Source organism: Centropristis striata, chromosome 8, assembly GCF_030273125.1.
Source record: "Centropristis striata isolate RG_2023a ecotype Rhode Island chromosome 8, C.striata_1.0, whole genome shotgun sequence".
Taxonomy (NCBI): Eukaryota; Metazoa; Chordata; class Actinopteri; order Perciformes; family Serranidae; genus Centropristis; species Centropristis striata.
The window spans coordinates 15,042,270-15,056,316 of NC_081524.1; the positions used below are offsets into that span (position 1 = coordinate 15,042,270).

The window sequence follows — 14,047 nt, forward strand, 5'->3', positions numbered from 1 at the left end:
AAAAAAAAGACACAAAATGACCAAAAAAAGACACAAAATGACTTACGAAAACATGAAAATAATTCAAAAATGGACAAAATAGCCCAAGACTCCATAGAGTTAAGTTGTTAACCCATTTCTTGTTCCCTGAAAAAAGGCCTAGTTGTATAATTCTGAAATGTACATTATATTTTACCTTTTTTTATTTACCTCTGGCCGTTCACCACTTACCTTTGGACCCTTTCAAGCTGTTGATTTGACTTGAACTGCTTGATTTTCAATTAAAAAAATGGAAAAATTGGGGTGTTCTAAAACTTTTGACCGGTAGTGTTAGTAGTTACATTTTAGCACTGAGAAAAGCACAAACACACATGCACATTTTCATTAAACAGCCCTTTCCATGCTACGCAGCTACGACTGTTACTCCTCAGGTTTAATTCACACTGATTGATGCTTTCCAATGATTACTGATCATCACCTTGACCCTCATTCCACACACTTTGACTCCCTCGGCTATGCTTCACTCTCAGTGTGTGTGTGTGTGTGTGTGTGTGTGCATAAGTGTGTGCATAAGTGTGTGCAGTGTTTAATAATAATCCATTTTGCTCTTAATGGATGACACATGCAGGAAGTCAAGGCTTTGTAAAATAAAGAGTGGTCCCTTCCTACATGAAACTCTACCACACCGATGTACATATGTGTGCCACAAAGCATGTCACGTTTGTCTGTGTGTGTGTGTGTGTGTGTGTGTGTGTGTGTGTGTGTGTGTGTGTGTTTTTGTACTTCCTACATAGTGAGGACCGGGACAGGTTTTTTACCAACAGAGTGAGGACATTTTTGCAAAGTGAGGACATTTTGGCCGGTCCTCACTTCTTTAAAGGCTTTTTTTAGATTTCAGACTTTGTTTTAAGGGTTAAAGGTTACATGATAATGATAATTAACTGAAACTGTGTTGTGTGGTTATAAAACTAACTAAAATTATAGTGAAAATGTCCTTCGTTTTCGTCTTTGTCAACTTTTTTCATACATATTGAAGATGCATCAGACAAAGGAAATAAAGGCAAAATTTACAGTGACCTCTTTTAATCTCCCACTAACAAATACCCCATTACAAAAAACTACAACTAATAAAAACTAAACTAAAACTAAAGCATTTAAAAAAATAAATAATGAACTAAAACTAGCAAACTCACTCTAAAAACGAATCAAAACTAAAACTAATGAAAAATTCAAAACTGTTACAACCTCGATAGGGAATTATAGAAGTGCAAGAATGTGTGTGTGTGTGTGTGTGTGTGTTAGTGTGTTAGTGTGGGTTTTCTAAAGGTGTCAAGGCCGGCACAGAGGTGTGTTAGAGCTCTGGAGGTGACACACGGCATTCTGATAAATGAATTATGTGGTCATGTTTCAGCATTGGGGGAGGGGAGCACAACAAGGCATGTGAAAGGGACAAGGCATGTGCATGTGTGTGTGTGTGTGTGTGTGTGTGTTCCTGTGTGTTTGTGTGCTCCCCAGTCGTCCAGATGTTTCCCATATTTAACTCTCCCCTTGCCCCATTGGACGTTCAGGAATCCGTGAGCTTATGCAGAACATACTTCCATGTACCCCATACAGACTGTAGTTACATTGTGCAACCAAATAGTTCTCATCACTGGAGTTCATTCCTTGTGCCACATGACACAGCTGTAGTGCCTCAGTGAGCGGGGTCAGTGGAGGAGGTAAAGGCCTGCAGGAGAGCTGGTTTTGGCTCCAGTATGACCGTTTGTCTGTCTGCCTGATTCTCTTGTGCTTCTCTTTGAAAATTGTTGGTTTTATTCTTTTTCTGTCTTGATGCACTAATAGCCCTTATTGCACTATACCTTGATTGTTTGCTTTTACTCTTCCTGTAAGTCGCTTTGGATAAAAGCGTCTGCTAAATGACTAAATGTAAAATGTAAATGTAAATGTCTTTGTTTTAGTTCAATGAGCTTTGGTGGCATTAACCCATTGAGGCCTAAAACGCCTGTAAAACCTCTGGGCGATTTTAAAATAAGCCCCTAAAACCTGAAATTTGTGAAGTGTCAACACTTCTACTAAATAATAGATTGTTCAGCCTCTGTAGCAGATAGAAATGAAATTCAAAAAGTATTTGAGAGCTTATACAAATACTACAAAACGACGTATCTGCTTTCCAGGCTTCAATGGGTTAAGCAAAATCTAGCATGTTTTTCCAAAGCTTTGGTAGTGAAACACAGGTCTTTCTGTTCATTAACTCATTTATAGTCTCACTTGGTAATTGACTTACAATTACTTTAAAGTCATTGGTAAAAAAAAAAAAAAGAAAAGCAGGAGGACCAGTTCATGTTTCCACCGTTTACTCAGACATGAAGAAAACAAACAAAGTTTTTCCTCTCACATGCCCAAGAAAAAAACATCACCTTTCACCTGGAAAACCAAAAGTAATTTCACAACAAAATATACTAGTTCCAAATTAAATATACAAATAGTTAGGCTAAATTATTAAAGTTCAATACATTTCCCAAATCAATAACATTATTTAAGTAAATTGAAAATGAGAAAATAGGCCTACTTAATACAAGTAATTGTGAAACAAAATATATCTCACATTACATTTTTCCCTCTCTTCAGTAGAAATGTCCTCATTTCAGAACCTATGAAAAGCAAAATCTCATATTACAGTAGCAATCAATGAATGATAACATGAAGGTGAAATAATCACCTATCGATTATAACTGGAATCCTGTTGTGGTCAAATGATCATATTCTGTCACTGTTTTAGAAAAACAGCATATTTTTCATTCTAACCAAAATAATAGATAATAATGTCAATAATTAAAGAGTTGTTTACGTTTTTGCTTCATGAGGAGCTTAGTTAAGGTCACGTTTGTGCGAGGCTACTGTAAAAATAAGCATCGAGTAATGCCTACAAACTGACTCCAAACAGAAATGTATTTATTTAATCGACACATTTAATCCCAGTTGCAGCTTTGTCCGGTCAAAATGATAAATTTTTTTAAAGGGATGCTATGCAGGAATTGCCGCTTACTCATCAAAGTGAAAACAAACCTCAGATTCACTCTCGTTTGGAAAAGCTTTTCCCGTTTGTCATTTCACCTTGCTTTATTTGCATTTTTTTGTATCCTTGTGCTGAAAAGGTGATGTCCAGAACCGTCCTGAACAGCAAAATGAAAAGAAAAGAGATAACACAGGCAGAGGGCAGGGTTTCTGCAGATAGACACCAACACACATGTTAATTATTTAGTATATTATATATTATTATATATCAGTCTTTATTTATTTTTTAGTTGTTTTTTTTTAGGAATATCCTACTGGTGCCTGTATGTCCTGTAGGTAGCTGTTAGAAGTTTCTGGTTTTATCCCTCTTTAAGCACAGAACTCCTATTTGTTCCCATGGATGCCATTGGTGGCAACTTTGTATGTCTGAAGTATTATAAAGCCTTTAGAAACTCAAACCACTGCTTCAGCAGAAACCACTTCTCTCAGCATTTTGCCAAAATGTGGCCAAAATACATTGTTTGTGGCAAAGCTTTGTAGATTCAAGGAGGGCAACAACCCAACACAGAAGCAGTGCATATTTAGCCATATTGTGGCAAAATCATAATTATTTTGAATACAAATGCAGTGGAGAAACTGACAGCATTGTAAACTTGCATTGAGAAAGTTTCTTTGGATGTTTTGAGGATTTTTCTCCACCGTGAAAATGTACAATCCTTTGTAACCAGCATAAATTTAAGCTGACCACAGCTGCTGCTGCTGCTGCTGCTGGTCTCTTTAAAGGATCAAACTACAAACCTTTAACAGCCACCTTTCAAGCTGGGGTGTAATGCTCAAAAGACAGATTTTTAAGAGACACGCTTGACCTCCTCAGCAAGGTTATTATAGTTAACGAAAACTAACGAAATAACAAAAACTAGAATTGAAAAAACATTTTCGTTAACTGAAATAAAAATAAAAACTAGAGTTTTTAAAAAAACGATAACTAACTGAAACTGTATTGTGTGGTTACAAAACTAACTAAAACTAACTAAAATTATAGTGAAAATGTCCTTAGTTTTCGTTTTTGTCAACTTTTTTCATTCATAATTCAGTGTTTCTATTTGAACATGCAACACATGGTGAATATGTTTACTGAGACTGGGATGTTTACACTAGAACCAAAATACAAAACACCCAGAACTGTAAGAGTTAATAACCTTATTGGGGCTGATATGATAAACCAAAGGAAATAAAGGAAACATTTATTATGACCTCTTTGAATCTGGCACCCAACATATAGCCCATTACACACTAAACACTAAAACTAATAAAAACTAAACTAAAACTAGCAAACTCACTCTAAAAACTAACTAAAACTAACTGAATTTGAAAACAAAAATTCACAACGAAATTAAAACTAAAACTAATGAAAAATCCCAAACTATTATAACCTTGGTCCTCAGACTGTTTTTTTGGTGGGGCTGTTTTCCTCCTGGAGTATCCTAGCTGATAGTGACGTCTTCTCTCTGAAAGGCTCATTTGGTGTCTGTCTCTTTAGATCTTTCCTTGACTTTGTAGTCCTGCACCGCGCCCTCGTCCCCCCGCTGGCCTGCCTCCTGAAGTGTTAGTGCGCGTCTGCATGCTGTCATTTTCCTCTCTGGGCCATGTGTTTGACCTGTTGTTCAGCAGATCTCACACACGCACGCACACACATGTGCATCCACGCTGTCGCACGTACGCACACACTGTCCTCGTACAGTTGATGATGAACTAAATCCTGCACATGTTTTGAGTTAGCCTCGAGGACAGGGGATTTAAACTGGGGAGAGACGAGAAACTTAACTGTAGCTTTTATGTGTGTAGTCTGGATTTTCTGCTGCTGTCAACACACACACACACACACACACAGAGCTGATCCTCAACAACAGAGGGGATGTATACTGCCCTACAAAGTCTAACTGCAGTAACTACGCAAAGGGTAAAACTGAGAAAAACTGCTTTAAAGTTTGTTTGTTTTTTAACTTTTTTTGAATTGGCAAGCCAAATGGGTTATAGGTAGGTAAGCGATATGACACTTATTTCTACATGTATTGATGATGTAATTTTTTTTCTCAAAAACTATGACAATTTATTTCACCTATGACCCCCAAAATGTAGTTACTGCACTCTGGTTTTGCATTGCTGTAAAAGGTTCCAATAGTAATGCACAAACAGAGTGCAGTAACTACAATGCTGTTTAACAACTGTATTCAAAGATTTGTGTATTTTAGACTTAATATTATAAACTTATGTTATACTTTAGTCTTTATATCATTTTATCTTACTTTTTACTTAATCACTATCTAGATATTAATTATTCTATCAAATAAACTTATAGTTTCTATTATTCTTGTCTTCACTATTCAGCGCAATGAAGAAGTACAAGACTACACTATCACAGTGGATTTTGTAGTTACTGCAATTTTTTACATCATTATTTCTCTGAAATAAAGCAAAATTGAAATCTAAAACTTTGTCACAAGATAAAACAGACGTCAAGGAGTTCATTTTTAGTTATAACTCAATTTCGACCAAAAATGTAGTTACTGCAGTTAGACTTTGTAGGGCAGTATAGTTAACAGGGATTTTACTGTCTATTACTGGTTACTTTAACCCTTTGATGCACAACATGGGTCTAAAGTGACCCGACAGAGTTTTTATGTTCTATATCTTTGCAATAATTCATCATTCAGTATTCCAGGTTTTCCTCAATTAGTTTGTTTTTGATCATCATACATCCTAATTTTTATGTTTTCCTTTATTTATTTTGAATAGAATCCCTTTTTCTGTCACTACTCTTCTAATACACAACATGGGTGAAAAATGAGCCATATCCATTTTTTAGCTAAGTAGCTTGTTAAGCTAACTTCTTAGCTAACTTCTTGGCTAAGTATTTAGCTAAGTAGCTTGCTAAGCTAACTTCTTGGCTAAGTATTTAGCTAAGTAGCTTGCTAAGCTAACTTCTTAGCTAACTTCTTGACTAAGTATTCAGCTAAGTAGCTTGCTAAGCTAACTTCTTAGCTAACTTAGCTAACTAAGTTGTTAGCTTAGCAAGCTACTTAGCCAAGTAGTTAGCTATGTAATAATACAAAAACGTTTTTTCTTCATAAATTATTAGAAGCAAAATGAAAATAACGATCTGTTTTTATCAAAAACAAGATATTTAAACATACTTAGAATATTCAATCATAAAATAAGTTGATATCAAAACAGATAGCACAGAAACACACAGCAAGCATTAAATAACAGGGGAAATAAATGCGGGTCCTTTTTTACCCATGTTGTGCATCAAAGGGTTAAACATGATGTGGTCTTTGATGTACAGATGCATCTTATTCTTAGTTTTTCTTTCCTCTCTTTAGCTCCTCTTTCTCCTGTCACATGCTTTTCATACATTCTCTCTCCTTCTTTCTCCCAGCTGTCTGTTGGTTTGAGGTTTTCTGTCCAAAGGCTGGAAGATGCAGGACCGAAGATCAGCTTTGAGCTACAGATCCACAGGTGACACGCCCACCAACTCTCACGCATACACACACACAAACACACAAAGAGCTGTTTGTCTTTCTTCTGAGCCATGTAAATAAGTTCTGTGTCTGTCATGATGCCGTCGCTGTGGTTTGATGAAACTAACCGCAGAGACAGAAGAAGACAGATGGCCCAGAGGAACTCCAAAGAGGAGACAAGCTCTACACAACATGTCCACTGTTTGCTTCATTTAATTGATTTCGATACATCACATTACTAGTCGCAGACGGTTAAATGCCGGCCAAGATCGCTGCCAGCTAAACATAGAATTACATCTTTATTCTGAGCTTTTCTCAGCCTTTGGGTTCACTCTTGTTGTGCCACAGCCTCCTGTGAAATGTTTGCAAACAGATACAGAATGCAGGGCATAGACTCTATGGTGTGTGTTTTATTTTATGCCTTAGATTTTATTTAAACTCCCTGTGAATCTCTCCACAGCTCCAACAAAGATAACTCTGACAGCAACCCAGTCAGTTTGAATCTGTCCATCGCTGCCAAAGCTGAACTTAATTTACGCGGGTGAGTCAAGCATCTTTGCATGTGAAGCGCTGGGACTTCTCTCAAACACAGTGACAACATTCTTTGTTGCCATGTCTGTTTCACAAAGAAGCACTTGATCTGGTTTCAGCGTAAACTTCTCGGTGTTTGCAGGGTATTACTGCCCCTTTTGTGATGTTTAAACTTACAGAGCCTGTTTATATACAGATGTAGAACAGCATGAAAGCACATTTTGAGAAATACATTTGAGCTAATCATGTGCACATGGGATACTTGTGAGGCTATGGCATGTTCATGTATCCCGTGTGCCCACTGATACACACACAAACACAAACACAAACACACGCGCACTAGGAGCCTTGCATGGCTTTGTTTGGGTGTGGTCAGCTGTACATACAAACAGAGGAGGACCTGGGATGAGACAGACCAAGACATACCAGTTCCTGTGTTTGTGCTGTGAAACTGTGACACAATTGTTGCCCATTTAGTCACTAGCTGGGCGTGTAAATAATGATGAGATGATTTCTGGGGGTCGCCAAATCATTTTGGAAGTCAGCTCTGTCTCCACTGTGTTAAAGTGTTCATGTGTTAATGTGTTTTGGTATTTTTGTGTCTTTTTTTGATCATTTTCTGGTCAATTTGTGTCTTTTTTGGTAATTTTGTTTCCTTTTTTAGGTCATTTTGTGTCTTTTTTGGTCATTTAGTGTCTCCTTGGTCATTTTGTGTCCTTTTCTGGTCATTTTGAGTCTTTTTTTGGTCATTTCGTGTCTTTTTTGGTCATTTTGAGCCTTTTTTGGTAATTTTGTTTCCTTTTTTTGGTCATTTTGTTTCTTTTTTTTAGTCATTTTGTGTCTTTTTTGGTAATTTTTTTCTTTTTTTGTGTCATTTTGTGTCTTTTTTTTTTGGTCATTTTGTGTCTTTTCTGGTCATTTTGTGTCTTTTTTGGTATTTTTTTTTCTTTTTTTGTGTCATTTTGTGTCTTTTTTTGGTCATTTTGTGTCTTTTCTGGTCATTTTGTGTCTTTTTTGGTCATTTTGTGGTCATTTTGAGTCTTTTTTGGTCAATTTTGTTTCTTTTTTGGGTGATCTGAACTGTGCGTGTGAGATTGTGTTCAGTGAGCAGGGGTCACAGCAACATGCATGTTAAATTGGGGGTCGCGACTCAAAAAGGTTGAGAACTACTGGCTTTGAAATCTTCAGATTTGTGTAATTAAATGGAGCAGCATCAGCTTTATAGCAGTTTTAGGTTAGTTTAGTTTGATAGCATCATAAATGTGTTAATTCAGGTATGTGTTTCAGCATGACAGTGATAGTTAGTGAGGGTGTTGCACTGCCTTGCAGTTTATTCAGAGGTGCTTCTTATATTCTGCCCTCTCATGTAAATAAATGTGAAAAACAATAGTATTAAAAACATCCTCCTAGGGCTCAGAGATAACTCAATATGATCATTTATCATCTTTTTGATTCAATTGAATCGCATCATGATATAATCATATATCGTGATGTACAATTATGACAATAGCGAGCACATTCTGACTGAAATTTCTCACAAAATCTAAAAATATTTTGAGGTAATGTAATTTGAAGATTGCGGTTTTTATGTTACCAGACTTCCAGTCACAAGCCTTAATTCCATTACACAGAATAAACACCCACTTTGAACCCAAATGTTGATCACTATAATAATTATGAGCAGTGTTCAAAGGCAGTTTGTGTGCAGGATTTCCCTCATTCAGCTTTATTATTCAACTCCTGCATGCCAAAGCCCCAAAATTCTGCTTATTGGAATATCCCAGTGTAACTGTGTGCATGTTAACAGCTGGAAATATTTTATTATTACTTTTTTTCCTCTCCATAATTTCACTTCACTATAACCTCAATAATAAACTTATCATTCACACATTTCCAACAATTTCAACAAAATCCTAACATTCTAAACTTATGGTGTAGCTGGTGTTTTTAAAACTCAATAGATTGTAAATATCTACTTAATAAAGTGGCCACTGAATGTACACTAGTGGTCAAAAGTTTTAGAACACACCAACTTGATGGTGAAAATGAAAATGATGCAGTTTAATGTCTCAGTGTACTCTAAAATGAATGCACATTTGCAACATTTAAAATTCTTTATTGAGCATGATAGTGTTTTGAAAGTAAAAAAAAAGATTAAAAATCACATTTTATGTTAGACTAAAGGACTAAAAAAAGACACAAAATGACAAAAAAAGACACCAAAAGACACAAAATGACTAAAAAAAAGAAACAAAATGACCAAAAAAAAGACACAAAATGACTTACAAAGACATGAAAAGAATTCAAAAATGGACAAAATAGCCCAAGACTCCATAGAGTTTAAGTTGTTAACCCATTTCTTGTTCCCTGAAAAAGGCCTACTTGTATAATTCTGAAATGTACATTATTTTTCAGTTTTGGTTAAGCTTACCTTTTTTTATTTACCTCTGGCAGTTCACCACTTACCTTTGTACCCTTTCAAGCTGTTCATTTGACTTGAACTGCTTGAATTTCAACAAAAAACTGGAAAAATTGGGGTGTTCTGAAACTTTTGACCGGTAGTGTATATCTTCCAAAACCCTCCAATATGACACCTTGGTTGTTAAAGGACATATTCAAAAGTCAATCTTATTGTTACACACCCAATGCCTGTAGGTGCAGTACTTTAAATGCAACTGTCATAATGGGAACCAAAAACATTTAAGTGAATGATCACAGTGGCCAATAACTCTGTCAACATTCATAAAGTCACAGAGGATTATATTTAGCCTGCCAGTGTGTATATGCATCAGTGTCACCGAGCTGTTTCTCTTCTCTTCAGGGTGTCTCATCCCTCTCAGGTGGTGCTGCCATTCCCACGCTGGGAACCCAAAGAGAAACCTGTCAAAGAGGACGAAGTGGGACCGCAAGTTACACACATCTACGAGGTAAATGCACGCCTTCCATCAAAGCTAAATCTCACGTGAAGAGGAAAAAAGTAGAGGTGTGCTCCGAGACGATGGCATGGAGAAGCGGAAGGCTGGGTTGTTTTGTTTTTGTTGTTGCTGGTCACAAAGTCGCGGAGTGTTAAGATGAAAAGAGCAGAAAAATAGGTGTTGGAAGTTGTAAATTAGGCTACAGCGAGAGGGGAGCTCTGTTAGCAACACACACGCAGTAAAAACCAGTAGCTCTATAAAGAATTGGGCTCCGGCTGATCAAAGGTCTCCAGCTCAGGAGTAATTACTGCTGTGAAGGCGGGAAAGGAGAGAAGGGGGGAGCAAGGCCAGGAGGCAGGAAGGGAAAGAGGATTGTTCTTAAGACTGGACAAAGTGTAATGAGTGATAATCACTGAGAGGAAAAACAAGGTCAACGGGGTACGGACAGATAGATAGATGGAGGGAGGATGGCAGACAGACTGGGCGACACTTTACAATAAGTGTATGTGTTGTGTATGTGTGCGTCTCTGTGCCGTACATGTGATTTCTTTTTGTTTTAAAGGGACGGCTGCTTCATTGGACCGGACTGCAGCCACGTCTGGCCCGTCCTGCAGCTGATAATGATTTTCATTTGCGGTACTTTTCCCAGTTGGCAGCTGCTTCCAGTTAGAGAGGACGGATTTTTTTTCTTTTTTTTTTTTCTTGCAGAATTCTTGCCCTGCAGCACCAGGATCATGTCCTGTTTGGATGACTTGCTTTAGTGTTAATGACCGTGTGTGTGTGTGTGTGTGTGTGTGTGTGTAGAGAGAGAGAGAGAATACAGGTCAGGGTAAAACATGAGGATTTATTGAATTGATGGTTCATTTAAGCTCATAATTCATTTATCCTAATTCTGATTTGGAATGATGAGCCAGGTGATGCTGTAGGTTTTCCTTGTCTTGTATTTCAATCCCCCAGTGACTGAAGGCTGCTTTGGTATTATCTTCACTCAAACACAGGTGGCCTGTGTCATCATCCCACAGTTATGATAACCTAATTATAGACTCAGTCACTTGAGACCTTCTAATAAGACAGAAGAGAGCTCAGTTCTGACAACTTTCTGTTTTTTTTTTTCCTGTTTCCTCTGTCTGTCTGTCTCCAGCTCCATAACACTGGTCCCAGCAGTATTCGGGAGGCAGAGCTCCAGGTCGGCTGGCCTTCCCGCTTCCGTGACGAGAACCTGCTGTATGCCATGGAGATTCAAACTGACGGACCAATTAGCTGCCGGACGAACACCAGCCTCAACCCGCTGGGCCTTCAGGTAACTAACACATACACGCTTATAGAGACAGACAGATGTTCAAAACCTCAACCGAATGTATAATTATGGGCACATTGCCTGTCGTGGGAATAAATGTGCTTCATAGTATTTCTAACTGCTATTTGCATTCTAACCAGCGTACCCACTGCAATTTCATACTTTTATTTATTATATTGCTAGGGGCCTATTCATCCGTCCAGTCCTCCATCATTCATACCCGCTTATTTAAAACATAATTGTACCCGTTGTTCTGGCTGCTTCCCATGTTGTTTGCCAGTTGGCTCAAAACGCTGGGGGATGGAGTATTATGCTTATTAGCAGAAATTAGAGCTGGAATAGTTTCCAATGTCTATGATATCATCTGTGGAGTAATTCAAAAAGAAAACATGCAGTGATTTCAAAAAGTGCATAATCATGTCAGAGTGAAATGCTACAAGCTGTAATCATATACGAAAACAAAATGAGTCGGATACGCAGCATGTGGTTAAATGGCAGATTTTTTACATTTATTTTCATGATTTGATGCTTTCCAATTTCCCAACATTTCCCGTGTCCCCATCACTGTCAGTCCCTGTGTGTAGACTGGACTGATTGATACACAGCTTCAGCAGACACTTCTTTCACCTAATCGATCAATCAATTTTTCAATCAGTCAGCTTTTGGAAAGAACATTTATTTTTTTTTGCTGTTTTTTTCCCTTTCAGAGTCTGGAGCAGTCTAATTTTAGGGAGTACATTGGTACCAACCTTGCCATGATGTCTTTTCAGGAAGGGAGTGAGGGTCAGGCTATTTTAGCAAAGACATGGCAATTTTCAAAACGGCCCTCTGACTTCTAACTTCGATCGACCCTATCTGAATGAATGTGGACTCTCTGGGTATCCACAAGTCTCCTCTTTATGTACATGCCTGCTTTATGGTGATCAGTAACTCCTGACAGACATTAGGTACACTACTGGTCAAAAGTTTTAGAACACACCAACTTGATGGTGAAAATGAAAATGATGCAGTTTAATGTCTCAGTGTACTCTGAAATTAATGCACATTTGCAACATTTAAAATTCTTTATTGAGCATGATAGTGTTTTGAAAGTAAAAAAAAGATTCAAAATCACATTTTATGTTGGACTAAAGGACTAAAAAAAGACACAAAATGACCAAAAAAAGACACAGAATGACAAAAAAAGACACAAAATGACAAAAAAGACACAAAATGACTAACAAAGACATGAAAAGAATTCAAAAATGGACAAAATAGCCCAAGACTCCATAGAGTTAAGTTGTTAACCCATTTCTTGTTCCCTGAAAAAGGCCTACTTGTATAATTCTGAAATGTACATTATTTTTCAGTTTTGGTTAAGCTTACCTTTTTTTATTTACCTCTGGCAGTTCACCACTTACCTTTGTACCCTTTCAAGCTGTTCATTTGACTTGAACTGCTTGAATTTCAATAAAAAACTGGAAAAATTGGGGTGTTCTAAAACTTTTGACCGGTAGTGTATATCCCAACATTTTATGGCAAAATCATTAATCAATGTACCTGAAGCAAAGAAAACATTATTAAATGAAAAATAATGAAGAATTGAACCCATTTCTCCAATTTTGGCAAGCCATTGATTTTGCATCTGTCTATCCCAATGCACTATAGGCTGAGAAATCTGCATGAGGTGACATTTAGTAAAACTTATATTTAACAGTAACACGTGTATACACCTCAAACAGAATATTGTTATTGTCATCTGTGGCTTGTTTCTGCAGCTGCTACCCACTGAGCTGCAGGAGAAACACAAGACACTGTTTGCTGTCAGTGATATCCTCCACATCTTGTTGGATTTTTAAAATATTTTTTGCCCTCACAGGCCTCTGTCTGAAGCCAGCCTCCCACTGGAGAAACAATTAAAATATCTAGCTGTTATCTGCAAGCAGTGACTCGAGGCTTTCAGTCTGCCGTCTCTTGTTGCTGTCAGCTCGACTGTATGAGCTGCAATCAGGAAATAAAATCTCCTCATATCCTTCTTTCTATAAAACACCATTTGAAATGTCCAACAGCTGGCGATTTTGTGTTGTTTTATTACTTGACTTGATTTTATTACATCTGTAAAGTCTTACTTTACAAGCATTCTCTGTCCTTGGGTCCACCATCTCTTTCTTATTGGCTGCCTGCTGCTTCAGAGCCCATGTGCTACACAGATCACACTAAACCACTCTAAAAATGTGGTAATCAGTATGTTCTGACTAATAACTGCCATCAAAAAAGCCCAAACACATGATGTTTAAAGATAAAAAGAGAGCTGTTAGCAGGGGAGCAACTTGTGATCATGTGATCATCTTCTTACAGATTCATTGATTGATTGATTGATTGTCTTTATTTCGAACATGCAGGCAATAAAAAAAAACAAGTTTAAATATTAATAGATGAATAAATAAAAAACAAAACAAAAAAGCAAAAAAATTGAAAAAAAACAGACACTTTCTGCAAGCTCGAAAGGGGGTAGGAAGTAAAAAAACGTATCTAGTCCTACCCCTTAACGGGTCAGTATATACATACACTACCGGTCAAAAGTTTTAGAACACCCCAATTTTTCCAGTTTTTTATTGAAATTCAAGCAGTTCAAGTCAAATGAACAGCTTGAAAGGGTACAAAGGTAAGTGGTGAACTGCCAGAGGTAAATAAAAAAAGGTAAGCTTAACCAAAACTGAAAAATAATGTACATTTCAGAATTATACAAGTAGGCCTTTTTCAGGGAACAAGAAATGGGTTAACAACTTAACTCTATGGAGTCTTGGGCT

General features: G+C 37.2%; 1 protein-coding gene across 1 annotated transcript in view; it reads left to right on the forward strand.

Annotated features, from left to right (window-relative positions):
• itga8 (integrin, alpha 8) overlaps window positions 1-14,047 on the forward strand; it is a 62,265-nt gene that overhangs the window by 44,200 nt on the left and 4,018 nt on the right. Inside the window, exons 22-25 of the mRNA XM_059338702.1 lie at window positions 6,434-6,513; window positions 6,976-7,056; window positions 9,868-9,973; window positions 11,103-11,261. Coding sequence (XP_059194685.1) covers window positions 6,434-6,513; window positions 6,976-7,056; window positions 9,868-9,973; window positions 11,103-11,261 — 426 coding nt within the window. The remainder of the gene's footprint in view (window positions 1-6,433; window positions 6,514-6,975; window positions 7,057-9,867; window positions 9,974-11,102; window positions 11,262-14,047) is intronic.